Source organism: Truncatella angustata (genome assembly GCF_020726525.1).
Source record: "Truncatella angustata strain MPI-SDFR-AT-0073 chromosome Unknown BKA67scaffold_2, whole genome shotgun sequence".
Classification (NCBI taxonomy): Eukaryota; Fungi; Ascomycota; class Sordariomycetes; order Amphisphaeriales; family Sporocadaceae; genus Truncatella; species Truncatella angustata.
In genome coordinates, this window is record NW_025763382.1 from 2,099,605 (window position 1) to 2,127,561 (window position 27,957).

General features: G+C 51.1%; 10 protein-coding genes across 10 annotated transcripts; 5 read left to right on the top strand and 5 right to left on the bottom strand.

The window, feature by feature from the left end:
- Positions 1–154: 154 nt before the first annotated feature.
- Positions 155–3,150, top strand: BKA67DRAFT_170394 (uncharacterized protein). The gene is made up of 3 exons (XM_046095220.1): positions 155–605; positions 803–1,459; positions 1,835–3,150. The coding sequence occupies exons 1-3, from the start codon at positions 451–453 to the stop codon at positions 2,973–2,975; spliced, it is 1,953 nt and encodes a 650-aa protein (XP_045961057.1). The 5' UTR covers positions 155–450; the 3' UTR covers positions 2,976–3,150.
- Positions 3,091–4,048, bottom strand: BKA67DRAFT_170329 (uncharacterized protein). Its single transcript, XM_046095219.1, has 3 exons — positions 3,682–4,048; positions 3,337–3,618; positions 3,091–3,274 (listed from the first exon to the last, which is right to left on the bottom strand). The coding sequence occupies exons 1-3, from the start codon at positions 3,827–3,829 to the stop codon at positions 3,207–3,209; spliced, it is 498 nt and encodes a 165-aa protein (XP_045961058.1). The 5' UTR covers positions 3,830–4,048; the 3' UTR covers positions 3,091–3,206.
- A 296-nt stretch (positions 4,049–4,344) lies between these two features.
- On the bottom strand, positions 4,345–5,712 carry BKA67DRAFT_532073 (uncharacterized protein; the record flags this gene model as incomplete). The annotated part of the gene is made up of 1 exon (XM_046099479.1): positions 4,345–5,712. One exon carries the CDS (start codon positions 5,710–5,712, stop codon positions 4,345–4,347), a length of 1,368 nt encoding a protein of 455 aa, XP_045961059.1.
- A 2,889-nt stretch (positions 5,713–8,601) lies between these two features.
- BKA67DRAFT_655132 (uncharacterized protein) lies at positions 8,602–9,225 on the bottom strand (the record flags this gene model as incomplete). The annotated part of the gene is made up of 1 exon (XM_046106693.1): positions 8,602–9,225. One exon carries the CDS (start codon positions 9,223–9,225, stop codon positions 8,602–8,604), a length of 624 nt encoding a protein of 207 aa, XP_045961060.1.
- Positions 9,226–10,352: 1,127 nt separating this feature from the next.
- On the bottom strand, positions 10,353–13,838 carry BKA67DRAFT_655133 (WD domain-containing protein; the record flags this gene model as incomplete). The annotated part of the gene is made up of 7 exons (XM_046106694.1): positions 10,353–10,547; positions 10,606–10,839; positions 10,885–11,819; positions 11,871–12,081; positions 12,132–13,392; positions 13,467–13,548; positions 13,805–13,838. The coding sequence occupies 7 exons, from the start codon at positions 13,836–13,838 to the stop codon at positions 10,353–10,355; spliced, it is 2,952 nt and encodes a 983-aa protein (XP_045961061.1).
- A 495-nt stretch (positions 13,839–14,333) lies between these two features.
- BKA67DRAFT_170427 (uncharacterized protein) lies at positions 14,334–14,925 on the top strand. The gene has a single exon (XM_046095221.1). It carries the CDS (start codon positions 14,480–14,482, stop codon positions 14,816–14,818), a length of 339 nt encoding a protein of 112 aa, XP_045961062.1. The 5' UTR covers positions 14,334–14,479; the 3' UTR covers positions 14,819–14,925.
- Positions 14,926–14,945: 20 nt separating this feature from the next.
- BKA67DRAFT_553308 (mitochondrial carrier domain-containing protein) lies at positions 14,946–16,373 on the bottom strand. Its single transcript, XM_046101900.1, has one exon. It carries the CDS (start codon positions 16,118–16,120, stop codon positions 15,215–15,217), a length of 906 nt encoding a protein of 301 aa, XP_045961063.1. The 5' UTR covers positions 16,121–16,373; the 3' UTR covers positions 14,946–15,214.
- A 1,558-nt stretch (positions 16,374–17,931) lies between these two features.
- BKA67DRAFT_170619 (putative alpha-L-fucosidase 2 precursor) lies at positions 17,932–20,864 on the top strand. Its single transcript, XM_046095222.1, has 4 exons — positions 17,932–18,641; positions 18,691–18,908; positions 18,960–19,386; positions 19,445–20,864. Exons 1-4 carry the CDS (start codon positions 18,166–18,168, stop codon positions 20,700–20,702), a joined length of 2,379 nt encoding a protein of 792 aa, XP_045961064.1. The 5' UTR covers positions 17,932–18,165; the 3' UTR covers positions 20,703–20,864.
- Positions 20,865–21,314: 450 nt separating this feature from the next.
- Positions 21,315–22,747, top strand: BKA67DRAFT_553315 (uncharacterized protein). Its single transcript, XM_046101901.1, has 2 exons — positions 21,315–22,069; positions 22,125–22,747. Exons 1-2 carry the CDS (start codon positions 21,532–21,534, stop codon positions 22,433–22,435), a joined length of 849 nt encoding a protein of 282 aa, XP_045961065.1. The 5' UTR covers positions 21,315–21,531; the 3' UTR covers positions 22,436–22,747.
- A 276-nt stretch (positions 22,748–23,023) lies between these two features.
- On the top strand, positions 23,024–25,265 carry BKA67DRAFT_532079 (uncharacterized protein; the record flags this gene model as incomplete). The annotated part of the gene is made up of 2 exons (XM_046099480.1): positions 23,024–23,153; positions 23,215–25,265. The coding sequence occupies 2 exons, from the start codon at positions 23,024–23,026 to the stop codon at positions 25,263–25,265; spliced, it is 2,181 nt and encodes a 726-aa protein (XP_045961066.1).
- Between the last annotated feature and the right edge of the window lie 2,692 nt (positions 25,266–27,957).

Sequence of the window (27,957 nt, forward strand, 5' to 3'; positions counted from 1 at the left end):
ACGACTAGAGCCTAGCGCAGGGGGGGAGGAAATGCCCGACCACTATCCTGGTGCCGGTCCTGGTCCTGGTCCTGGTACAAGGTACCGTGGCCGCGGCGGACGCTATCGCCGCGGTCACGGTCGCGCATTTGGATCAGGATTGGGCTTCCAGGACTTTGGCTCCGTGTCCAACGGTTCCAACTATCCCCATAATCACAACGGAAGCCACGACAGCCAGGGCTACGAATCTCGACCGCCGACGCCAGAGCCCCAGGCCTACCAACCCGATAGACCTGTGCAGACCTATGCGCAGATCAACGCTCCTGAGGACGACCCCGTCGAGCGCCTGCAACGCATACAACGCCAGCGAGAGATCGAGCTCCAGGAAATAAACAACGAGATTGAGATCGAAATGAGTCGAAGGTAGGCAACCGAATATTCCTTCTCTGATGCCGCATTCGCCCGCCCGAGATGTATTTCGGGGCTCCGGAAAATGCAACGGGATGGGATCGCTGTTTCCTTTTTCCTCGTCGCTTCTGCCTCTGCTTCTGCCTCTGCTTCCGCTTCCCTCGCCCAGGCGTGCATGGACAACTTGGTCGTGGGCTTGCGTTCCCCAGAGTAGGCATGTATGCGCCAACGTCTTGGGGTCCATGCCATGATCCTGCGACGCCTCTCCCAATCCGCGGGCCCAGTCATCTTTTCCACTGAAATATGCATCATGCCACGAGAGCGACCCATGCCGAGACCAACTTTCCTTCTGCCGTAAAACACTTTGTTCAATATTCAACTATGCACCAGATGCTAACCTCGCATCTATACACAGATACGACGATGGCGAGGTCACTAGATACGGCGCTGGCGAGTCGTATCGACCCTTCAACGATCGCACACCTCGACGGGGCAAGTCTCCCGCTGGGCCAGACCGTGAAAGCCCCATAGCCAGAGAACGAGAGCCGAGAGATCGTGCCCGAAGCCCCCCGCGTGAACCCAGGATAAGACCTCGCAGTCCTCCTAGAGAACCACGATTTCGCCCTCGCAGTCCCTTGCCCCAAAGAGACCGCCCTGTCGGCAGAAGCCCCCCACGAGAGCCCAGAGCTCGTAGTCCTCTACCTCAGAGGGAACGACCGCGAAGTCCTCCCCGAGCCCCGAGAGCTCGCAGTCCTCTGCCCCCACGAGAGCGACCTCGAAGCCCCCCAGCCCACGAAGACCGTTACATACCTGATCGTACTCCGCGGCGGCGGTCACGGAGCCCGTTCAGACCAGACCGATCGCGGGACCATGGCCGAGACGACGATAGAGGTGGTATCGCGGCTGCTGATACGTGGCGACGACAGCGTTCTCGCAGTCCGATCAGGCGCTCTTCCCCCCCGCGACGCTCCCCGATTCGACGCAACAGTCCGCCTCCTCGGCGCTTCTCGCCTGTGCGACGGGATCTTAGAGATGATAGGGATCGGCGTGGCTTCAACCAAAGGGATCCAAGGTCAATACCCCAGTCTCATTCTTTCCAACCCGTAGCCCACGCAGCTTTCGATGGCGGCGAAGCTAATCCTAACAACATCCCCATCGGGCAGCGCAAGCGCATTAGCCAGTCGCCGCATGCTCGCATCCATGGTACTCGGCCCAGTGGCCACATGTATGGCCGTGAGAGTCCCTCGCGTCGCTTCGAGATGCGCAGCATGGCTCGCATGGCCCCTGATCAGCGTCAGGGCCACACTGGTAGTCATGTCCCTGAAGTCATATCGTCGGGGTCATACTACGCTTCTCAGAGTCACACGAAGGAGCAATCGTACTACCGCAGCCCTTACCACCATCTTACTTCCCATGCTCGCCTGGACCATGTTAACACCATGCTTAGAGGTAGATCTAGATCTCTAGAGAGAGACCGACGCGATGTACGGGATCGGGACAGGCGAAGCCCGCCTGCTCGCCGCGTATCCCCTCCCAGAGGACCCGGTGCATCGTACAGACGCCGCTCGCCCAGCATGGATCGCCGCGATGACCGTTACGGCCCCGCGCAGCGACGGCCCTCACCTCCGCGAGAGCCGGCAGTTGCTTCAACATACCCTAGCAGAGATCAATCCCGCCGACCATCGCCGCTTCCTTCGACTGCTCGTCGAGACGATCGGTCTAACCCACAGTCGCCCCTGTCGTCCCGACATCACTCTCGATCCCCCCAGCGAGTACCCCTTCGAGACAGAAGCCCAGTCCGGACTGTCTCGAGAATAGCCTCGAAATCACCACCCAGAGGTCCGGCCGCCTTACGGCCCCCTCCCACCGGACCTCGAGGTGACCGAGCACCTCGGCGGGACATTCGTGATGATAGGGATGGTCGAGACTTTCCACGACGCTCTATATCGATCAACGACGCACCTAACAGACCGGCACCAGGATCTGGTCGCGATGCTGTTAGTCCCGGTGCGCCTCCCTCTGGGCCCAGGGGCTACGGATCTACACGTGGCGGTTACGGTCGCGGGGGCCGAGGCAACACTTGGATAGCCCCATCCCAAAGCCGTAACGACTCTCCGGCTCCAGTACCTGGACCGGCACCTGTTAGCAACGGTAATAGCAACGCCCCTGTCCCCACCGGTCCTCGGGGCCAGACTCCTTCGTCTACGTCGATTCCTTCAACCCCGACAGCGCAGTCAAAACCGTTCAACCCGCCCAAGGGTCCGGCGGCTGAGAAGCGTCAGTTGACGGTCTTCGAGAAAGAAGCTGCTACAATGACGCCCATCATGCCAGGCGGGAAAATGACGGCGGAAGACGAGGCCGCGATGAGTGGTGTTCTCCCTGAACAGCTCGCCCATTTCAAGGCTGCAGAGGAGGAGTCGGACAGACTCCGCAAGGAGATTGAGAAGAACGAAGAAAGAACTCGGGCTATGATGGCTGATTTCAGAAAAGGGCAGCGGGAGTGCGAACTTTTGAAGCTTAGGACTGATCTCACCGAGGCTGCTGTTGCCAAATCGTCAGGAGAGAGTTACACTGGATCAGCTTTCTAATGCACGAGTAAGCGAAGATACCCCAAACCTAGTCCCATAATATGGACAGCCAGAAATGAAATAGGATATTATCCGTGGCTCGAGATTGTTCCGACGAATAAAAGCCGCTCTCCAGAGTTGACAGTGCACGAAATGAACACATTCTAATCGCACAGGTCCATGTTATATATACAGCACAAACAGGTATCACATTAGTTCAACTTCATATGATCCGTCTCTAGGTCCCTCCTCCTATATCAGTGTCCCATGTTTGAATCTCGATACTGCGGCTGAGGCTCCTAGGATTAAGCTTTTCACTTCTGAGTCCCGGGTTAGTGCAGGTTCCTGAAATATATACTTGCGAATGGTGACTATAACTCACTAGCTACCACCCAAGCCAAACCGTCAGGCTTGTTTCTATTGAAAGAGCAATTGTCTTGAATGTCTGGATGCACACCATCGTGTGTAAGACGCGCTAACGTTGGCATATATCTATACTCTGTCGACGACAACGTTGATTGTGACAAAACACTCTGCCTTTTCCCCTGTCCGCAGCGATTACACATGCAAGCCCTCGGAGACCTCGAAACACGCAGCAAAGCTGTGTACAGCGTTTCCTCGAAAAGCGCACCAGCATAGAGCATGTGATGCGAAGGGTCCTCACCTTTGTGTTCACCATGGCCTGCTCAACGTCGATTCTAAGTGTTGGCAGGTATCTGTATCTTACCTTGTACGGGTACTGCCACAGTCACGGTGGGTTTCCGTTCCCTCAACGGCCGCCGACTTTCCATCTCCGTTGGCCACCGCCTGTAAGGAGACGGATCTAACCCCCAACATATGGCCCAACCCAGAACTACTTGGGTTGCTGTAAACATAGACTACTATGGCCATGATCAGACGCCTCACGGGTCACCAGGCGCGACGGCAGATGGCCCAGGACCACCAAAGGCAACAGTAGTAACTGTCTATCTGTGCGTCTAGGTCATCCCAAACTTGCAGTGAGCCTGGCACTTTCCCCTCCTCTCCTCTACCTCTCTCCTCGCAAGTGTTGTCGGGAGTAAACATTATTGACAGGCTGTTTCAATAGTATGGGTGAGCGCGTAACGGGCAAGCATAGCGTTTATATAGTAACAGATGCACAGCCCTCAAACAGCCTCAACGGAAGACAATGGTATTCTCCGTCAAAGATACCGAAGGTCCGACAAAGTCTTTGTCCGCAGCATGATGTTGGGCTGGTTAAGGCACTCGAGTTGACAAGCACGGAAGTGGTCTATCAGTGTATTTTGACACAAAACGTTCCGCTAGAGATATGAAGCGAAGCCTCCGGTTGTAATTTGACAGTGTTCCATCATTATTCGTAAAATCGTACATCCCAAGCCCCGTCCCCCGTTCATCCAAGCTGCAATGTAAAAGCTGCGAGTTCCGTCTGTATGATCTGGTCATGTGGCATGTAGGCCTGCGCAACCTTCAGCAACTCCTTCGCCATCTCTCTATCCTTGCAGGCCTTGTACGCCATGCCGGTCCTGTAATATATCCTGCCCACATGAGCTCTCGCCGGGAAACTGGCAGGTAGCGCCTCGCGCTCCGGCGTCACATTTTGCTCGTCTGCGCCCGACATCTGTCGGAACATGTGGATGGTTCGCATGCCCCAGAATATGACCTCGTCGTACTCTTCCAGCTTCAGATAAGCCAGGCAGGTGTTGGCCACGAGCTGGATCCGGAGCGCGAGGCGCTCCAGCTGGCCCGACTTGTCCTTGAAGGGCTCGTCGCGGAGCTGGACGGCAAAGTACGCCTCGCCATGGACGTGTCTCTGCCTGCCCTTGAGGACGATGAACATTGCCGCCCAGGCCTGTGTGTAAAGGCCCAGCGCTGCTCGGTAGTTGCCCAGTTTGAGCTCCTTGTTTCCTTCGTCCTTGAGCCGAGTCGTCTCGGCCAGGCACTCTTCCGGTGTCGGGTAGGGCTTCCCTTGCTCGGCGCGCATCTCGGCCTCGATGGAGGCCAGGGGTTTCGGGTTCCCCGTGATGGTGACCTGCCGCAGGTTCTTGACCATGCCGAACGGCATGATCAGCTGGCGCTGCAGCCACTTTGGCATGCGCTGGTCCTCCCACTCGGGCGTGTACGGGTCGCGCAGGTGTATCTTGAGGCTCAGGTAGCGGTTCAGTCCGGGGTTCGACAGGTCCGAGTAGAACCATATCCTGGTGAACTTTTCCAGGTCGTCCAGCAGTATGACGATGTGATGCGGCTCCGCCTCGGCGATGGGGGTCTGCGGCGCGCCGATCTCGGCGCTCATGCTCCAGCCCTTGAACCTCTCGGCGCGCTGGCCCTTCATCAGGATGGGCACGTGGCCCTCGAAGGCGACATACTCCTGGGCGTTGGGGAACGGGGTCTCGATGCGCACGAAGACGTTGAGGTCGCGGAACACCTTGCGCGCCTCGTAGTAGATCTGCTGGTTCAGCTTGAAGAGGACCAGGGCATCGCGGTAGTCGTAGTCCGTATATTCGTCCTCCTCAAAGAGCCTGTTGGCATCCGGATTGAGGATGGCATGGTATATCTGCTCCCGGATCTCGGGAGGGAGAGTAAGCAGCGCCGATTCCGACGAGGGGTCCGCCATGGCGGCGGCGTTTGCGCTTGATGAGTTGCTGTCCGCAAGGGAGTATCTCCTGGCCAAGTTCCCTAGACGCCCGAAAGCTGCTTCCCAGTAGTATTTTACTGTCGACCTCCCCAATCCCAACAGAAATTCCTGAATTGCCAGAGACATGACCTGGTATTAGTCAGGTTCCTCGGCTTCAGCGGGGGGGCCCGCCATGTTACAGGGACCGTCTGACTAACGTTAGTGGACCCCCCCGCACCTGCACCTGCGAGCTTTCCATGGCCCAGATACCTTGTATTGATCCGTACTAAGTACGAATCCGTACACTATGTACCTAGATGCCACTTCGGGGTTAAGGAAATGATGACCTAACCATAGTCCCATCTACTCTAGTCTAGCGAGTATACGGTTTGCACAACCCCTTCAGTAGGTACAGACGTTGACGAATAAGTCCGTGAACCGTGGACCAGCCCTGAGGGTGTGGCAACCTGAAATGAAGAATTTAAGAAACCAGAGACATTTCGGCCCTCTGGTGTATTATTGCAGCGAGTATTAGTTGTCACCTTCCGTAGTGTAGCCAAGGGAATGTATTGGCTGCTTGTTCCGTGGAATTTGTGGCGAAAAGTGAAACGTTGATACAGCGTTTGTGTGTATATTCACGCGCCCGAACATCGGTCATGTTTCTGTGCATGTATTTGATTCGCCAGAACGACTGGAGGAACTGACTGGATAGGGCACGCGATTGACAAATATTGACCCTGGAAGTAGATGCGCTCACGTCCTCCCCCATAAGTGCTTTTCTAATTTATTCCAACTTGCCTTTTAAGGTATGGACTCGCTCCCTATGCCCGCGATCTTTGGTCAGCCTCAGTCTATGCTGTCAGTGGAACAGCAAAATGCGGTTTACGTTGCTATAATTGGTGATAGCAAGACGACGTTTTGAGGGCACATCCCATGCCACGCATGATTACGGCAAAAGTACTGCAGGAGGGGCATCGATTACGGTTGATTCCGTATCTTTCCTTCAACGCAACCCGTGCTCGAGCGTATGCCGAGTCTCTCCTTTCTGCCAGTAGCACTGGCAGCGGTAGTCTGCACAACAATGGCTATAGTACCTACTCTGTCGACTGTAATCAAGCATTTAAGAGGTTTTCGTTTCCTCACCGTGACCTCCCAAAGGTCAGCAACTACCGAAATCACGTCAATATGACCCGAGTCGTCTGGCCGGCAGACACGATGGTTGGCATAGCGTTCGTGGCCGTGTCATCATACGAGTTGTCTAGCATCCACAATTCGTTTGCCTCTCTTCTCAGGCCAACAAGCATCGAGTGATATGTCACCACGTTATGGTTGGGGTTTGAAGGCGAATTCACATTTTCAAGTCTCGTCCGCCTACCACCTACACGATTTGATGATCCTTTTTATTTTCTTACGCGACTTGGTCAGATGATCTAGACTACCTCGACAAAAAGTGGAATGTCTTTGTTAAACGCTTTTGTTTGGTCGTTAAATTATATTGACGACTCGGGATTGATAATGTCACGGCGAAGTCAGAATGAGCACGGGCTGGTATGAGTGGCCGTGCAGGTTTTATTTTCAGGCTGGAATAATTGAGCACCACCCGTGGTAGAACATGTTACGGCTGGTCGATTATGAGGGCTTTTCGAAGCCAGCTTCTCTAATATTCACCGGGGCCAATCCTTGGGAAATGCTTGCTGAATTGGCTTCAAGTGATATCAATCATTATATCAAGTCGCCGACCAATTCATTTGTGACCACGGGATAACTGCTTCAATTCAGGGGTGAAAAGACCCATCTCCCATCTATACAAATTATGCAGGCAGTACTCGTTGGCACTTGAAGCATGTGGTCTCATCACGAATCCATCGCGCGAGGCCAGCGGACTAGCCTTTGCATAGGACAGACCCTTTCGGTGTTGGGCGTGTCAGCACTTACTGTCGTCGCGGCCGCCGTCAAACCAAATTCCATCGCTTGATGCGGCAGTGAAGAGGGATCGGGGTTGTGGCATGGCCCTCAAGGACTTGATGGATCTCCTCAATTACCTGTAGGAAGTCGTCTGCACCGAAGCTACCCGATGTTACCATTATGGAGCTGATACGAGGTCGACGATCGTGTTCTGTGTATCTGCATCCCAGAAGTTATCTGGAGAGGTGGCCATCTATGCTCGGTATATGAAGTCTTTCGAAGTAGCCCTGCTATGAAATCTGAGCTTCAGTTGTAGTGTGCCGTGGACGTGTCTCAAAGGATTCGCGTTATTCAAAGCATTCTGGAGGCGTACATTTGTTCCCCTATCCTGTCGCCAGGGTCTCAGCGTGTAAACTCAATCACACAAAACAAAGTTTGCCAAGCACTGAACCTTGGCCGCGTTTCCACGTCCAGTACCTAAGCCACTTGGATTTTATTTCTTGCTTGAATCTCTAGCCCTTATGTAAATTGATTCCGGATTTGGCAAGCATACGGGAAAAGGGCGCAAGCTGCGGCAGGGGCAGCATTTCCCCAAGACGGCATAATGTTTGAACAAAACGGATGTGGGAAAAATGCCGTACAGCCGCGCCCAATAAGCACTGGCCCCCAGAAATAGTGTACCATGACGTTTTTGCTCGTATCACTGGGGCTTGGCAAGCTGAACGCAGCTAGCCTCGCAACCTCGCCTCACTGTCAAAGAATACCCTGATCTGTTTGTGGAGTCCCCATGCCTCCTGGGCTACAGGATAGTTGTTGTTTGCTATGTAGTTTCTGTCGATTATCATTTAGTCCAGGCTAGAGTATTGTACATGGTAGCGCAGTGATTCACATGTATTCTACCGTCATGTCATGCAATGGCGAAGATAGCACATGGACAGAACGGCAATGCAGTGGATGTAGTTATACACATGTTTTATTGAGGACGGAAGTGTGCGAGTATCTTCCTTGTCCTTTCTTGCTATTAAAATCCAACTTCCAATTGTGACAACGCCGTACCCAAATCTAGATTAAGCGCTTTTATATCGGAAATCCATATGCTCGTAGTCTTTATTAACATCCATTTGCGGCATCTTAAAGAAGCATTACACCGATCAGACCTCCGGCAGCCATCAAACCACCGATCATAGGTCCTGCTGTAGGAGCAGCGTTGCCGGAAGTGCTTCCACCGACGGCGCTCGTGGCGCTCGAGACGGCGCTGCCACCGGCACCAGTGATCGTCGCACCGGCACCGCTGGCTTTAGTTGTGATGGTTGATACGACACCGCCAACTTCCGAGGTAAGTGTGGTGAGGGCACCGCCGGCCCCAGATGTAATGGTTGAAGCAACGCCACCAGCGCCTGATGTAATGGTTGATACAACACCCCCAGCGCCTGATGTAACCGTGGAGAAAACACCGCCTGCTCCCGAAGTGATGGTCGATACGATCGCTGAGCCACCAGAGGTCAAGGTCGTGAGAGCTCCGGCAGCACCATCAGTAGCGCTGGAAACGATGGCAGAGCCGTCAGATGCGATGGTTGTGGCGGCACCGCCAACGGCTGATGTGACAGTCGACGCTGCGCCGTCAATGCCGGAAATGATTGATGAGATGATGGCCGTACCCTCTGATGTAAACGTAGTTGGAATGATTGCTGTGCTAGACTCCTGGGCGGTGGCCAGGGCCGCGAGGGAAAGAAGTGCAAGAGACTTGGCGTACATTATTGCTAATATGTTAGGGACGTGGGACTTGATGTTCGAAAGTTGATATGCTGGGTAGAGATAGTTTGTTTTGGACAAGACGAAGTACTTGGTATATGGTATGACTCAAGTTGGGAATCGGGTTGGGGACTTCGTAGCTTATAAGCATCTCTTCTTGGCTCGTGCTACACCGGGGACTGATGAGCTGAGGCCTCTCAGTGGTCCCTTCAGAGGTGACGTTGGGGCTCAGCTTTGTTTGTTTGGTCCAAAGAGGGAGATGACATCGTCGCTCGTCATCCTGCAAGAGCTACCGTGCCTGGACCGGCGTTTCAAGCACGCGCCCAAGCTTTGGTTCGGACTCTTGGGGGGGGCGAGGCTGTGCAGGAGGAACCAGGTCCAATTTTATTTTTTGGTGCAGTGCTGTTGAGGAAGCGCAGCAGCAAACCGTTCAACCTTAAAGATTTGGATTTAAAAATGACTTCATTTGTTGACTTAAGCTCGTAATTCTCCGCGGTGATGTGTGACGCTAATGTAGTATACCCGAGTAGTCCCGGGGTACCCGGTTCCACTTATGCATAACATTATGCCAGTCGCCTTGCCGAATTCCGCCTGTTTATAGATGCGGGAACTCGACATGGCTTGCATGGAAACACTGCTCTTCCGCCCCCAACTCGAAGTGGCGCACATGATTATTCAGATGTCTCCTCAGAACTCGACATCTTTTCCCGCAACGTTGTTTCGTATTCCCAGGCTTGTGGCACAGATACCATTTTGTCATCACAGGGGTCTGTCGAACTGAGGCATAGGTTCTATCAGGAGTTGGTCACGCGAGCTGCTTATCCTGGACATGGATCCGTAGACTATAGGCAGCAGACCCGAGACGCATAACAGAAAGGTATACACCGCACTTGGCATGCTGTTAGCAGGAGCACTGGGACGTGAGAATGGGCTGCTCGTGCCTGATAATTCACGGTAGTCATTCGTTCTGCAATGCCACGTATTTTTACAATCGCTTTTTAAGCTAAGCCTCCGCCTAACAGAGGGATGATCTGCTGTTACCACAAGGTTCCTTGAACACCAAAATTTGAATATTCCAAACATATCAACATGAGAAAATGGAGACTGACAATCAACCACGAAGTAGCTCATCAGCCATTGACTGCAGCCGTTGGCAAAGTAGTAGGTGCGGCTTCCAGTTCGAGAGGGGCAGGCTGTTCCGTTTGTTTCAGCAATTCCTTTGGAATATCCTTTCGACCATTTGCTTTATAGTGCAATACCACGTCGTTGCCTCCTTTCCAAATATGAGCCCGGAGCGTTGCAAGGCTCATCGTGTTAGGCAACAACTAATGAAAGTGATTAGCCAGAGTTCGGGTAGTAGGAAGCACCAAGAAGCACACTCACCTGATCATTACAGTACAACTCTAAATACTCTTCTGGCTTGAGCGCATCCTCGTCTGATTCATCCGAGGATGGATCGATCCTTTCAGCCACGTAGGCCAAAATCTTCTTCACACGAAGCATTCTATTGGCGTTCAAGCGGTTGTTGCCGTCGGTCGTTGATATGGCTGGTAGAGTGTTCTGCCATGGGTGAAGCACAAACGAAACCTTGACGGGTTCTTTGGGCGGAATAGTATTCTACAGTGGTTAGTACAAGAAGGTAATGGATAACTCATAACTTACTGTGAGGAGCACGTCGCCGAGCCACATCGGAGCCTTCTGCTCGATGATGTCCGCATCCCTGCCCACAGTCTCTACAGTGCCTCGGTACAGATTAGCACTACCACCCGATGTCTCCTCTTGGATGATAACGCGGGTACCCGACGGCAGCTTCAAAACTGGAGTATCAACCGATAGGCTTGGCGTGATCTTGGTTTCGACGAGCTTATCAGGATTTTCGAGCAGCTGTCTTTCATATTCGTTGTGAATCTTCTGTATCACACCAAGAAAGCTGTCGTCAACCTCCTTTTCGTGATTCGACGAGGACTCGGACTTGTTCTCTTCGTCTTTCTTCTCCTCAATGATGATAGGCTTTTCAGGCTGTGTAGAGGACGCTGATCGTCCCAACTTTTTGGACCCGAAGGACATACCCATACGGAATTTCTTCCCGAAGGCGGTTGGAGATTTGGTGTTATCCTTCTCCTTGCTATCTACTGGGGTCTTGGGGGTTTCGTCCTTTGCTGGTTCTTTGTCCGCTGCGGGGGTTACAGGGGCTTTGGCTGGTGCATCTGCAGAGCTGATACCGCCGGAGAAGTAATCATCAGATGGTCGACTGACTTGAGAAGATCGTTTATCCAGCGGCGTGCCAGGCGTTGCAGCCCCTTCTGGAACCCCGGCCAAATGAGAATGTGGCCCTGGCGTTGCAATTCCAATTCCTAGCCCTGGTGTCATAGGTGGAAAGGCTCCGTTCGCTTTTGGGGTAGCGACAGTCGACCCATATTCCTCAAAGTCTGGAATCGGAGGGATAGATATTGAGTTTGGCGCGTTCGTTCGCGATGCAGCAGCCAAGCGCATCTCTACGCTCTCGTTGAGCTTCTGCCTATGTGCCTCATCTCTCTTGATCTCCTCATCTAGTAGATTCGCAAACAGATATCTTAATACCCATCTTCCAAGATTGACTGTTTCTTTTATTAGCCACTACTCCGAGGGCAAGGTATTCAATCTTGTACTTCTCTGATCGTCTCTAAATTCCACAGGCTCTTCCAATTTGATCTCATCGGCGTACATCTCGGCGTCGAAGCAATTGAACGGTTCCAAGACAACCGTCAAATTACCGGAGCTAGTGTCGATTGAACACCATGGAGCGACAGCCTCAAGGGTATTGACCTCTGGCTCGACATCTTCGAGATGCTTTTTGCCATACCTTTTTATGACTTCGCACTGCACTCAATTCAGTTTCATGACCCTGCGGCAACTGGGTTAGGGCTTACCCTGATGAGATCCCATAACAAGACATCCCCGGCCGTATCCAGCGTCAGGACTCGTCGTCTGTCGTTGAGGAGTTTATGTTTCACCAGTCCATTCTGACCTTCAATTGTCTCCTCTGGTAAATGATCTAAGGGTTCTATTGCTTGTGCTTCTGGTTCAATGAGAACCTCGGAACCCTTTCTACCATGACCAGTGGCTGCTGCTGTTGCGTTGCTATCAGGGGGGCTTGGGATAGGTGGAAAGGCGGCTGCATGAGATAGTCGCAGTATCGACTTGGCTGGTATTTCCTTCTTGGAGGCATCGACGGTTGTAACCGTGGCCTGTTGAGTCCTCGAGGACAGACTATTTGCCCTTGCACGTCTGTAAGCCTCGGGCAATAAAGCGTCTGGTCCTGTCTCAACATTCCTCCACCTGTTGATCGATGAGCTAGTGCTGGCCGTCCATATCCAGTCCTGAGATGCAACGATCTTGCTAACGCCGTTATGTTCTTGTGCAACAGCGACAGACAAACCTTCGTCCATGTCGGGAACGCCGCGGACGTCATTCTTGACAACCCATCCCGAACGGTCACTGCTGTAGAAGACGCCAAGATCTGGTTGATCTGAGAACAAGGACCATACGCTGTCATTATGCATGGTGAGGGTGTACATGCATCTTCCAGCTGTCACGCTCCAGACCTTGACAGTCTGGTCTGAACTTGCCGTCATGACAGTATCTCCGGCCTCGTTGACCAAGATGGAACGGACGTTGTCGGTATGACCAACAAACTTGGTGATCCTCTTGCCAGACTTGGGGTCCCATAGGCGAACCACGGATTCTGGTCCTCCACTTGCTACCATGTTCCGGCCGGCGCTGAGAGCGTAGATGGAGCCCTTCTCTTTGTTTTCTTCGCCGCTGACGTCGATCTCCAACTGCTTGCCCTTGCCATTCAGATCCCAGAGATAGATCTTCCTATCAAGGCCGCCGGAGACGACCCAATCACCACCCTTGGGGGTTGCGACACACTTGACATAATCGGCATGCTCGCCGAGGGTATGTGCTTCTGACTCGGCCGCATGGGGTCGCCAGATCTTGACAGTCAGATCGGAGGATGCGGAAACGAGAGCTGTGTTGTTGGCTGCGAGGACGATGTCGTTGACCCAATGTGTGTGTGCCTGCGTTGATGTCCTGAACTTGGTTGCCGGCTTTGATTTGGGATCGGTAGTATTGCCTATTGTGGCCAAATCCCAGGCGCACACGACACCGTCTCTTCCACCAGAATAGCTGTGTGCGACAAGATAAGATTAGATGTCGGCGGGTTCTCGAGGGACATGGCGGGCCTGGCGACGGGAGCTTACAGAATTGCATTGTCCGGGTCCACGGCTAGGCCATTCACGCCGAGTCTATGGCCGCCGGACGACGAATGATCGAGGGCGCATACTGCAATGTGGCATTCATGTTAGTCTAGGCTTGAGTGACTCGTAATGAAGCGCCGGCGTCCTGCTTGTAAGAAACCAAAACATGTAGTCTCGGGAAGCCGTCTAAACAAACAGACATGCAAGCAAGCAAGCACTCGGATACGGATGCGGGGTTTCGAGCTCAGCCATGGCACTCTGTTGTTGAGTGGCTGTGATTTCACTCGAAGAGAGAACAAGACAAGACAAGACAAGACAAGACAAGACAAGACAAGACGAACCATAGCTTATCCTCTGGCGTGCCTTCTTGGCCATAATGACTGAGGGTGCGAGCTCAGGGTCATGCGAACTTGAGTGTTATGGGTAACCGAATTGGGTTTTAGAACCTACAGTACGGGAGAGCAGTCAATCCGTGAATGGATGTGGTAAATGCGACAGGAACAGAAACGAGGACCAAAAATCGATGCGCGCCCAGCCTGACGTTTAGACTGATGCTGCACCTCGAGCAAATAAGTGAGCTTGTCGCCGGTGGTTGGATAAGGACGGACTCCTACTTGGTACTTGATACTCTAGCTCCAGCTTCCTGCTCCTGCTCCTGCTCCTACTGCTGCATGCTGTGCTCAAGCTGGAAACCAAGCTTGGACTGGCCTGTAGGCGGGCGGAAGTTTCCAAAGATTCGACACTACTGCGGTCCTGCTTCGCTTTAGACTAACCGTAGAGACAGGCAGCATGACGCTCCCATGGCCTTCCCCCTGGCATCCAATGGCCTCTAACGGCTCCCAGGCCCTGCAGGACCCCAGAAAAGTACCAACCATTAACTGGAAGAAAAGGCTGGAGAGACCCTGGGCCCTGCTGATCCCAGCAGGTTGGCACCGCTAGTCTCCCCATCCAGGTGTAGCGTCCTCGTGGTTCCCCCATCAGATCCGGCATCCCTGACAAATAGCTTCAAGCCTAAGATGGGGTTCGCTTGCACCTGCATCCGCGCTCTCATCTCTCTCTGCCTCTGCTTCTGCTTCTGCTTCTGTTGTTGTACATGGCCTTTTACTTACCGTTCAAATAAACTTGAATATCATGACCGCGCATTCTTGCTGAAAATTATATCAAGCGCGCTTCAATTGTGTAACCCTCAACATACATGGCCTGTCAATGAACACGAATGCCTTGAAACACTGTATACTCTGGTAACACCGACAGTGCAAACATCAGAAGCGTTACAAACATCACTATCGGTAGCCCCCTACACTTGCCACGGTCCAAGGGTAAGATCAGAAGTAGAGCGAATAAGCACGGCTTGAACCCGGGTTGGCGCTTTGTTCAATAAGTTTCGTAGAAGACCGCAGAGGAAAGGCTACAGGAGCGGTTGATACGAAATATACAACAAGTCACAACTTTCATGGAGGCCGGGCCTCACTCATGGACCTGTCTCAAGCGAATAAACCAATGTAGAACAGCACCAAAACTTGGACTAACAAAACCAAGCTATACATCCAACATGCTCCATGACCAATGAGTTTCCTGAGGCGGAGGGCTTTCACGTGCAACCAAGCCCTATTCGTTGGCTGCAGGCCATCTTTGCTCTAAATCTATAATGCCCCGCCGGTCCGTCTGTGCCTCTATTCCATATATAATACATTTGTACACGAGTATCTTGCGACTCCCATGGCCAGATGTCAAATGACGCAAGGTCTACATTATCGCACAGTGCCCTGCAACGCATTCACTGCCCACTGGTAACTACCCAAAAATATAGCACCACCTGCACTGATCCAGCCTACTCTGGGCCCGATGCCCGCAAAGAACGGCCGGATGCCGTTTTCTTTCAGTATGCTCCTCACCAGCGTCAGGATTCCCACCCTCTCTTTGGACAGCATGATTCTGGTCTTGAGAACATCCAACGGCGTCGTGATACCTGCAGCTACCGCACCCGACATGCTTCCATAAAGCGCGCTCTCACCCGCACTGACTTCATGCCCATCTCCCTTCCGCCTCCTCCCCCAAGCCTTGAGTGCTTCCCAAAGCGGGAACTGGATGACGGTAAATGGCACCTCCCGCATGACTGTGATGCCCCATCCTCTATACAGTTCTCGCCACACACCTGCAAGCCCGACAGTCTTGTATTGCGCCAGAATCGCCCCGAGTGCTGCCGAGCTCGACCCGCCGTGTAAACCGGCTTGTGCGCGCTGCTTCACAACCTCTGTAGGTACTCGGATCGCACAGGCAGCCACCTCTCCGAGACTTGCCGCAGCCATGTGCTCAAATGGCTCCTTCCATTTGCCAAGTCCGTCTGGCTTTCCATGTAGCCCACCACCGGTCGAAAGGAGCAGGTCATCCTGCCGCTGCCGCCGTGCAGCTAACGATTTCTTGACGCCTTCATATGTGCAGAAGAAGAATGCGGCACCAGGCGCCGAGCCAACAACGGCTGAGCCAACACCTCTGTATATACCATTGAATCCACCCGAGGGGAAGAAACCGGCGGCAGATTGGAGTCGGGTTTTCAAGGTATCGAGGGGGAAGAGCGAGAGGTCGACGGTCGTACCGGCTAAGCCGCCGGCGAGGAGGGCTGTCGCAAATGGAGGCTGGGAAGGAGAGTTCGACATCTTGGGCTGCTGGATATGCGGTCGGTGAGTGTCAAGTCGTGAGCGTCGAGGCCCTGACCCCTATATGTAATGAGAGTCTGCCGGCATCGGATCGTGTTGGTGATACTGTCATTCAGAGCTTGGGGGCCGTTGGAGCTTTGGACTTTTTGGTGGAGCCGGCACACCAACTGCATTGGAGTTCGCCTTGCCCTCAACAGGCTAGTGCTATAGCAATTCTAATACATAAGTGCATTGCCCCGTTCGCATATGGCAACTTACATGCTGGACAATTATACGCTGTACTCTCTGAGGTGATGAAATACAATTGGTCGGCCTTCTTCCACTACAGCATTAGTCGGACCTGGGAGATCTTGCCGATGTTCTCTTTACGCAAGCAAATTCATCCATGCTCCAATGGTGCACCGTAGTATATTGTCGAGATCCCTGGCAAAAGGTCGAGGCGTCACCGCGAACCGCCACATCGAAGCAAGTGAAGTCGTGCTTTACATAAATTCTATAAATGCGGTACTAGCTTAGATATGCAGCTCCTTGCTGGATTTTCTCCCGGTGTCCAAAGCCCTCCAACCATGCCCTATATCCACGGTGCAGGTTCACACTAGGCTCTAATTAAGTCTCACATGAAAGCTCGCTACCTTGACTTCTAAAGGAGCTTTCTTGAATATTCAAAATAATGGTTTACCCGGAGCAAACAGCTTAGCGTGTAATTCGCCTCCTATTGCTGACGGGATCGCTCTTCAATTATTTCGACCAGCCGAATATGTCAGATCGCCGGGATGTTCAAGAAGCAGAAATCTTGTAGGGTTCATGGCACATAAAAAAAACCGGCGAGCGTCGGTGCGTTGACTATCCTGCAGGCCATATAGGTGCTGCTAGGTAGGGGAGACTTGTCAATTCCCATATTTAGGCCAAGATTGTATTCCAAAGACATGCTATTGTAAGAAGAAGAAACTCCATGTACATTAAGTAGATGTTCATTCGTTTCTCCCCATTATCAAGTTAGCTTCCCAGTTACTGCGACTGATGCTGTCGTGGAGACTATCTTTGAGATGTACTTGAGCAGCTATTCTCATTCTTTGCAGCCTTAAAGGACAGAAGGCATTTTCCAAATTAAGCCACGTTGAAACCGGGGTACGGGCTATCATAAATTCAAGACACCATCGAATCTACTATACGGCTGATAGAAAATCACCGTACGGGTTCTAGCAAATGCAAACTTCCTCAATACATGAGAAATAGAACATAGAGCAACGAGACATAGATAATAAATCGAGATCTTCCCGCCATTGTATCACAGTGCCACGTGTGATCTTGATATACGCAGTTCATCTCGTTCTCTTATTTTGACTGATGGAAGCATACTAGGAATCAGACCCAGTCTGTATAAACTTTTGTTCCCATTTTCTAGCCTTAGTCATTCGACCGTCCAGGCTAAGACGCGCCTCTGACGGCTTTATAAAAGACGCTTAATGCGGATATACTTTGAGCACTTTGCTGTTGGTATGATCGGAGCCGAATAGTCCTTTCAGCTGCCGTTAGATTTTGGCAGTGCATTAACCGGTAATTAAGTGAGTAGCCTGTTGCGATAGGCTGACTATTCCAATTGTTCGGCTCGCTCCGGCTCGTATAATGGCGTCCGGGGAAGCAAGTCGTGGGGTAGCATCAGCGATTATGACTGGCGGAAATTGGTCTCCTTTCGTCGATCATGGTGGAGTTCCTACATAACCGTTTGCCCAACGTCGACGTTCTTAACTGCAATTGGTCTCCAACAGACATGATTTTGCCCGTTGTCGAATGCTTGTTGATGTCCGACGGGTATATCCACCGGCCATTTTGTCAAGGGTCTTCCCCGCAAACACGACGGGTATGGCCATGATGTCTCGATCAGAGATCAGCGCATACCGTCGATCTTTACTAATAGTATAGCATTATGTAGATGACCAAGGTCGAAACCCTATTTAAATATCAAACCCCCCCCCATCGGATATGAGTCGATCGGAAGACATCGCTTCGCGTCTGCCTGGATTTCCTAGCGCTGCACTTTAGCCATGCATACCCACATCTTCAAGGCCTTCCTAGGTCTTAGCACATTATCTCTAGTCCGAGGGTATGATGGTTCTCGTCACTTATGGTATAACACACCTGGAACCGAGTTCAACGAGGGCCTCGCCATCGGGAACGGTCGCATCGGCGCACTCATTCTAGGGTCTGCGACTGAAACCATCATCCTCAACGAGAATTCGGTCTGGAATGGCACATTCCAAGATCGCATTAACAACGCGTCCCTGGAAGCTTTTCCCGTTGTCCGCCAGCTACTGAGAGATGGCAACTTGACCGAGGCTGGCAATCTTGTGTTAGAAAATATGTCGGCAAATCCAACTGTGAACAGAGCCTACAGTGTGACTAACAATCTTGTCATTGACCTTGGCCATTCAGAAGGAGACTGGGAGAACTATGAGCGTTGGCTAGATACGCTTCAAGGGAATGTAGGGGTCAGCTACACCATAGGCAGCATTACCTACAGGCAAGTTGATGGATAGTAAGTCATGATTCATTGCTGACAGAAAATCTAGCCGCGAGGTTATTGCCCATTTCGACAGTGGCATAATCGCCGTCAGGCTAAATGCAAGCGGAAAAGGTGCCCTGAATGTCAAGGTCGGGCTATCACGGTCTAGAGGTATTCTCTGGCAAGGCGCAGCCATAGAGAACAATACTGTGACGCAGAATGTTGGAGGGTCAGACGCTGGCTCAATAGCTTTTTCATCTGGGGTCCGAGTGGTTACAGATGGAGGTAAACTGATCAAAGCCATAACTCCTGCGTGTGGCGACTGACATCAAGCAGACATAAGCACCAACGGCACCTCCCTGACGATTAGCGGCGCAACGGCTATTGATCTCTTTTATGATGCCGAAACTGAGTTTCAATGGCCTAGTCAAGTGTTGTATGAAGAATCTGTCGCAAACAAGCTTGTTGCTGCGGTCTCAAGTGGTTTTGACAATCTCAAGTCCGAGGCCATTGAAGACCACGCTGAGCTAATTGGCCGTGTAAAGCTGGATTTCGGATCTAGTGGCGATGTGGGACTTCTTTCGACAGTCGAACGGATTGCCAATTACAAAGAGGACCCGGACGCCGATCCAGAGTTCGTTGCGTTAACCTACCAGTTTGGCCGCCACCTCCTTGTGGCTGCCTCGCGAGATACGGGCGGTAATCTTCTTGGTGTTCCAGCCAACTTGCAGGGTATCTGGAATGATAACTATTTACCACCATGGTGAGTACTGAACTGCGAAAAGTTCCTGACTCACCAACAATGTCTAAATCATATACAGGGGCGGCAAATACACTGTCAACATCAACACCGAGATGAACTACTGGCTCGCCGAATCCACCAATCTGATTGAAACCCTCCCGCCGCTCTGGGATCTCATGGCACGGGCGCGAGATCGAGGCAAAGAAGTGGCACAGCGGATGTACGGCTGTCCTGGATATGTTTCTCATCACAACCATGATGTTTTTGGAGACTCTGCACCTCATGATAACGGGACTCAGTGGACCATGTGGCCAATGTCCAACTTGTGGTTATTGAGCCATATGATGGAGCATTATCGCTTTACTGGCGATCAAACCTTTTTGAAAGAGACGGCATGGGATCTGTTTTACGACGCCGCCACTTTTTGGAACTGCTACCTCTTTGAGTTTGACGGTCACACGTCGAGTGGGCCATCGATCTCCCCAGAGAATAGTTTCGTGATTCCCAATAACATGTCCGTTGAAGGAAAGGATGCATCTATTGATATTTCGCCAACCCTGGATACTTCCCTTCTCCGCGAATTTTTGTCAAACATACTCATTATCGCGTCGGACCTTGGCATCGCGCTTGCGGGTGACGCAGTTCTCTCTAACGTTCAGTCACTCCTCGACAGGCTCCGGCCAGCAGAGATCGGGAAATATGGCCAAATCCAAGAATGGCGTCTCGATTATGAAGAAGCTGCTCCCGATCATCGCCATATATCTCATCTCTGGGACCTCTTTCCTAACAGCCGCTTCACACCGCTTGTCAATAAGACTCTAGCAGATGCGGCGCGTGTATCTATTGAACGACGTCTTGCTGCCGGAGGCGCAGCTACTGGATGGTCTCGAAGTTGGGTTGCAGCGTGCTTTGCTCGACTACTCGATGGCGATCAGTCATACAACCAAACCCAACTTCTTCTACAAGGCCATGTCATGACCAACATGTTCCACATGATCAATGTTGGCAGCAACCTGTTTCAAATTGATAGTAATTTCGGGGTTGTTGCAGCGATCACTGAATCGCTACTTCAGAGCCATGCTGGACTCGTCCATTTACTTCCGGCCCTGGCGCAGAAAGTACCCAAAGGCTCGATCACGAAACTTGTGGCACGTGGTGGGTTTGAAGTTACCATTAGTTGGGAGGACGGAGCTCTCGCTGAGGCCTCTATCTATTCGAGACTTGGCAGCCCATTGGCGGTCAAAGTCGCAAACGGGGTCGACTTCAAGATCAACGGTGAGTCGATTAAGAGCATCGAAACAACAGCGGGAACCACTTATACGATTACACTCACATAGGTTAGTTGGAGCACTCCAAGCATATTTGAAGTAATCACATAGAACGTTGTCCAGATTCTATCGCGGAATCTGTGTATTGCTTGATACGACGTGCTCATACTATATCAAACCCACCGAATAATCCTAAGTAAAATGCTACGAACATCGTGACTACTACTGCACACTTTGTATGTTCTCAAGCATTTTCGTTGGATGCTCCAGTTTTGTCCAGTCTCAGAGTCGTTAAAATCTGGGCGATCATGGCCTTTTCTAGTATCTTTCAATACATTTTCGTTATGCCGGTAGCTGTGGTATTGTTCAGCTTTTCGCTGACTGTGATTTTGTCAAACCTGCATACTACTGTTTGTAAGACAGGAATAGTGCCAAACTGAGGAGGGGTATTTTCTTTTCCTTTTCCTTTTCATTTTCTTTTTGCCTGGAAGGCAATCTGACGGAACGAATAGGAATGTGCGTTTTCGTTGATATGAAATAAAGGTTGCATTCCACGTTAACACGTTTTCCCGATGCATGTGGTTACCCATCACGAAGTGGACTTTCGACACAGAGGCGCCTCAAATACCCCAAATACCCCAAATACTTTAAAAAGTAGCCGACGGATATTTCTTTCACGAGATTTACAATATCCCCACCTATAGCGGTGCAGTTATCTCCACATCGACTACCCCAATCTCACACGAGGGGGGTGCCAGAGAGGCACTTGTTGGGCCATTTCCATGTCGGTGTTTGGGAGGATAGAAGCCCGAGGACCGCGCTGTGCTATAGTCTCTTGTAAGCAACCTGTTATTAGCCATGCAAAGACAGACACTGCAACAACCAGCGTGCCCTGTACATGATCCGAAGAGCTTCCCACCTTCATACACTCACATTTCCCTTCAAATCGCACACTGCGGCCCAAGTCATGGCATCTTCAAGTGATATAGCGCTACCACTCACGGGCAAGGTATACGTTATTACGGGTGGCGCAAGCGGGATTGGTCTAGCTACGGCCAAACTCTTGTCGAAACGCGGAGCTACAGTGGGTGTTGCTGACGTAGATCCGGAAGCCCTAAAAACAGCAGAGGGATATTTTTCCTCACTCAACGTACCATTCACGGTTTCTAGAGTGGATGTATCGAAGAGATTGGAGGTGGATTCCTGGATAGACTCAACGGTGGAAAGATTCGGGCGGCTAGACGGTGCAGCTAATGTCGCAGGCATTATCGGAAAGGATCACGGCATTGCATCTGTTGCCGAACTCGATGATGACGAGTGGGATAAGATCATTGCAGTGAATCTGACCGGCATGATGTACTGTCTGCGCGCCGAGTTGCGGAAGGTTGCGGATCGAGGTTCCATTGTGAACGTTTCATCGATCCATGGACTGAAGGGTAAGCCAGCATACTGCAGTAACGATACAGAAGCCGGCAATGACCAATGGATTAGGATTCCCGAGACATGCCGCCTACGACGCAAGCAAACATGCTGTCGTAGGTCTTACCAGAGCTGCAGCACTTGAAAACGGAGAGCGAGAGGTTAGGGTCAATAGCGTCGCCCCGGGAGCCATCTTCACGCCATTGATGCAGAAGAACTGGGATGCAAGAGGACGACCGGCCGATGCGCCATTCGAGGACCCGAGTGCATTCCAAAGACAAGGAACCGCGGAGGAGACGGCTAACGTGATTGCCTTCCTTCTTGGCCCGGAGAGCACATTTGTGAGTGGAAGTGTATACTCGGTGGACGGCGGATGGCTATGATGCCTGGTCTACGAAGCATCTAAAGGGTTACCTATACAGCAATATCCGCCTTGAAAAAAAAGGGAGGGGAAAAAAAAATTTGGCAAAGAAAGAAAAAGGTCATAGAGCGATATAAGACGTTATTATCCCCCCTAGTCTCATGTTAGATTTGGGACAGAAACATTAGATTTGTAGTGGGACAAAGCTTGAGAATGTCTTGAGGTTACTTGCGACTGGCAGTGTCATCAAAGCACCAGTCTAGTGCTAAGTCGACAACGAGCCCTACTTGGTCACTGATCATATTGCAGTTCGGAGTTGTAGTCATGTATACAGTGAGTGACAAGTAGTTGGCATTTGAGTCCGTAGGAAACTACTGTACCTAAGCTCAGCCAATTGACCGGAACTCCCCTACCCTATATGGTTAGACCAAGGTCAAATAAGTGACGCAGCTTGGCCAATGTGTAGCTGTTTCTCAGTCGGGGTGGGTCCTTTTGTAGCTCCCTTAATTTTGGCTCCAATCTTCCTGACCTTTGACCATAGCTGCAGCGCAGCTTGGCTTCGAAAGCCCACTGACCGACACCTACGGATCACCGAGTGCTCAGAAATGGAATGCGCGTCGCCCAGCAGGTCCTGCATAGAAGCGCGCGGGCTATCAGCCTATCCGAGTTTGCCGATGCGGTTCGAGAAACATGCAAGCCACGATTCCCCGAGGCTAGAGGTGTGATCCACCGGCAAGTCGGTAAGTGTCACTGAAGAAGGCAGTTTGCTACAGGTTCAGCTAACCGAGAATTCTCTCGCAGCTCTCGCGATAAGTGGCGGTGTTGATTCCATGGCATTGGCCTACCTTTGCTCCCAGATCCGCCGCTTCGATCCTGATATAAAGATCACGGACAACCCATGTTCGGGGTTTCGGGCCTTTGTGGTTGACCATATGCTGCGTGGGGGGTCGACTGCGGAAGCGAAAAACGTTGCCGCAGCACTCAACGATCTCCATGTCCCCTGTGACATTCTTCAGATCAACTGGAAAAAGGAGCTCGGTGACAGTGTTGAAATCGGTGACGTGACCAACATCGAAAGCGTGGCCCGCAGGGCTCGATACCGTAAGCTGGGCAAAGCGTTAGCCTTCCGTCGCATGGCCACTTTGCTCCTTGCGCATCACGAAGACGACCAGTATGAAACGGTGCTCATGCGCCTGATGAGTGGGCATCGTAACCGAGCATTACGAGGAATGCGCAAGGCAGCTGGTATACCTGAATGTGAGGGCCTACTTGGTGCTTATGATAGTGGCTGGGTTGATGATCAGAACCGGCAATATCCATTCTACAGTACCCGACTCACTAAGAGACAACGAAAGTATTTGAAGTATGACCTCAGGTCAAGCATCAATCAATGTGTGGATGAAGATCTTGACGAGAACACTAATATTGGAGACGAATGCGGAATCGGTGGCAGACTGCTGAATTTTGACGCATCGACCGAGCTCGGTACAATTCCCATCGAGGACGGAGGTGTTAATATCTATCGACCGTTGCTAGAGTTCAGCAAGGACAGGCTGATCGCAACGTGCTTGGAAAATAATGTGCCCTGGTTCGAAGACGCTACCAATCAGGACCCTACTCTAACTACAAGGAACTCCATACGGCACCTGCACAGGTCATGCGATTTACCAAGAGCCCTGCAAAAACCAAGTATCATTGCACTGTCCAAAAGCTGGCAACGTCGAGCCGAAACCCAAGATGCCGAGGCTGAACGACTACTACAAAGGACGATACTTCACGATTTCGAGCCACACGTCGGCTCATTGGTAGTCCAGTTGCCTGATATTCCGGCAGTGACTTCAAGACGGTACACGCGTACCGAGGAACGCTACCGGCGTCGTGTCTCACGCATGCGTCTGATTACGGCCCTAGCTATACAGCGGATTATTGCACTCGTTACCCCCGAGCTTCAAGCCCCTACCGTTGCGAATCTACAAAACGTCGTCTCTTGGCTCTTCCCAGGTCTTGCAGACACTTCTGATGGCCAGACAGCAACGCCTCCTAAAGCTTTCAATATCGCAGGACTCCATTTCATGCCTATCGATTCTACGCCACGTCCCACGGCTGCGCTGAGCCAGTCTCATCCACGCACTTGGTATATCTCACGCCAGCCATACACGACAACCTCACCGCTTCCTACTTGGCGCGTGTCATATTGGTCAGCGATCAAGCCAAGCGCGCGTACAACTCATCATGTCCGGTGGAAGTGGTCGGCTTGGATGCCTTGGCAATTTTGGGACAACCGATTCTGGGTTCGACTAACACACCGTCTTCCCTATCGTGTCATAGTCATGCCATTCTTGTCTGATCACACAAAAGATTTTCGTGCATCGTTAAGTTCAAAAGACCGTAAACGTTTGGCCATATTGCTCAAAAAATTCGCGCCTGGAAAGGTTAGGTACACCCTACCAGCGATATATTCCGAAGAACATTTAGATCTCAAGAACGTTGTTCCCCGTGTTGGATATCCCGTACCTGAAGATGATTATATTCCAGGCGAACTTCTGAAGAGAGAGGGGAACTCACCGCCACTAGCGCCAATTGACCCTTCGAAAATGAGGTTACTTGCTTTACCGACTTTCAATATTCAGCTGCCCGGACTTGAAAGTTGGCTTTTACATGAGGTTCGATACAAAAGGGCAGATCGGCAGACATTACGGGCTATGACAAGCCACCGTAACAGGTCTTTTGCCAGTCGGAATGCTGGTAGAAGGGAAAATGCCAAGACAGTCACCGTCGGCCGGAAGGCAATGACTCGTCGTAGTCGGCAGACTGCTGATGAGCAACACTGTTCAACCTCAGTGGATCAATAAATATACTTTCACGCTTCTAGAGTAAGACTGTGCCTTCTTTGATTCTGACTCAGCATTAAGCTTTCCTGTGACATATTTTGGTATGAGTTTTGTGTGTTTTCTGCTGAACTCGACAACTACTTGACTCTGCAGCTTGAGTGCAAGAGTCCCTTCAAACATACATGGCCTCACGCGCCTCTTACTTGTACCTTCCCGTCATTCTCACTCGATATGTGTAGCTGTTCAGCCCTGAGGACCACGTTTTGCTGGAGGTGACTCCTCGTCCTTGTCCTCCGTTACTCTTTCCAGTGTTTCGTGGATGCGCTCTTGCATCACTGATAGACGCAAAAAGCTTCTTAGCGTGTACGATGCTTCGAGGTCAGGACTGGGCGTTCGGCCACTTGTGTTGCTGCCTCGTGCTTGCCCTTCTGAGCTACCGGATTAGCACTGTTTCGTTTACTCTCCTACTAATAATCGATACTCACCCAATAACAAGTTTATGTCTTCATCCGTCGTGACGTCGGCTGTGCGTGACGGGTGGACCATCGAGGCGTTCCGTGTGTTTGGTGCGATTGACGGTCGCTTCTCGTGACGTCCTCCGCCACGTTTGCAGCTGGGGCATAGGCCCTTTTTACCTGTGAGGAGGGTGTTCTGCTTGCAGTCCAGCAAACCGGCAGGTATTCTCGGACGGTGTGGCAGGTGAACAGGTTTATCAAGAAGCATATCGTCCTTTGGCCCGCAACGCCTGGCGACGTGACAGGGGAAGGTGTTTTGAAGGTCCCGATGACCGCACTCTTGAAAATGCCAATAGATGTTGTTGCACATAGTTTCATGCTCTGCAGAAGCTGTCGGCGTCTAGGATCTGGTGTCGAGATTTGCCAGCTTAATGGTATCTAATGATGAGAGGTATGTTAAATATGCAGCATTGATGTAAGGATACTGTCTCAGTGGCAACGTAAATGCATGCGAAGAAGAAACAAAAGCCTCTGATGTCCGGCGTAATGGTAAACAACAGTTCGAGTACCACGTAGTGAATAGAATCAGAGTAGGCAAAGGCATGGTAGATACCAGTTGATTGTTCATGTGTGACAGTTTACTCTTTTGCGCCGCAAGTCAAAGGGAGAGTGATGCAATACAGTCGCAGTAGTGTAGGCAGGAGTACACGTGAAAAAGAATAGCGTCAGCTAGTTGAGCCTCCCCATTTCGCTTGAGCTTTTTCCTCTTTTGTGGCTGTGAAGGTAGACTTGAAAGCTGCGATTGACTTCAGGCATATATTTCGGCGAACGGCACTTATACAATAATATTAGAGGATAGTCAAGGAGGTGACAGGATAGCCATACATCCACAAGTTTCGCATATCGAGAAATCTTTGAAGGATTCTGGGCCTATAGTGTTATGGTTAAGAAAGACCATGACATTGTAAAACATGCATATAATCTTCCTATTCAGAAGTGTAATGTTCAGTCAGTGGGATCAGGTGCAATAACGTTGCAGATATGATCTCTTGCATCAAAATGGACAGTCAACAATACTCTTGCAGAACTGTGATAGTTGATATCACGTTTAGCCAAAGCAAGTGGTGATCTTCATTGCGATTTTACTTTCCTCTGAATCATAGAACTCATAATTTCATATGGTATCACTGAACTTAACTTAAAGGTTTTTGTGTATCTTTCGAAGCAGCTTGCATCTTATAGCGTGCCATTGATTATAAGACTGGTTTAACAACCTCTTTTGTGTAGCATTTATTCTGCGTTATAACAGAAGTCTTTCATCTTCGGGAACTGGTTTAATAAAACAGCTGCCCATCATCTGGTGCAAATCAGGTTCCAAGAACATTCATAACATAGCCAAGAATATCGGGCCTCTTCCCCCGCAGCCGCGAACGATTCAACACCCTGCTATATGAATACTCTAGGAAGTATTCTGACTATCCATACCATGAAACTGACACCAAGCTTGTATCAATCTGTCGAAGTCTGAAAGGTTTTCCTGAAGGGTAAAGAATTGGATAAACAATCAACACTTTCATGGCTAGGGTTAACTTACCAGTGAACAATGTATTAATCAATAGTAAGCACAATGCGTTCTCATCTGTTTACGATTCTCCCAGCTACACAATTGTATAGACGCCTAAGTATTTGCGATTGACCTTGATGGTGGATTACACGTATTGGTATGACGTTGCTGGTTCTCGGGTGCCACAGCTGTTGAGTTGAATTACTATTGATTCAACACGCTTCGTTAATGTGCTAGCTAGTTAAGTCTTCGCATAATCATCACAATCCATGCCCAAAGCTGTACGATCTCTGAATTTTCGTTGCATTCGCACGCAGGCTGTCAATAGCTGCCAAACAGACCTGGTTATGCCTGCGCCACAACAGTATAGTCGAGCTCATTAGCCTTGGCGATATCTGAACACGAAGGCCACACCACATATTCTTTAGCTCTTCATGGGTACCCCGGCAACAACCGCCTTGACCCTGTAAGCTGACGATCGTCTTCAGCGGTCCGCAGAATGCCCCGCCCACACATCCGTCTGCTGACAACAGAGACGCCGTCTCTGTGACAGTTCCCGACACTAGCAGAACATCACATTTCAGATCACACCCAGATAACTTATAAGTGGTCCAGCTCTGTATCAGCGCGTGAAATAATTTGTCGCAATTTCATGCCTTGCGCATGCGTCCCACGAGTGATGGGATACCTCCCA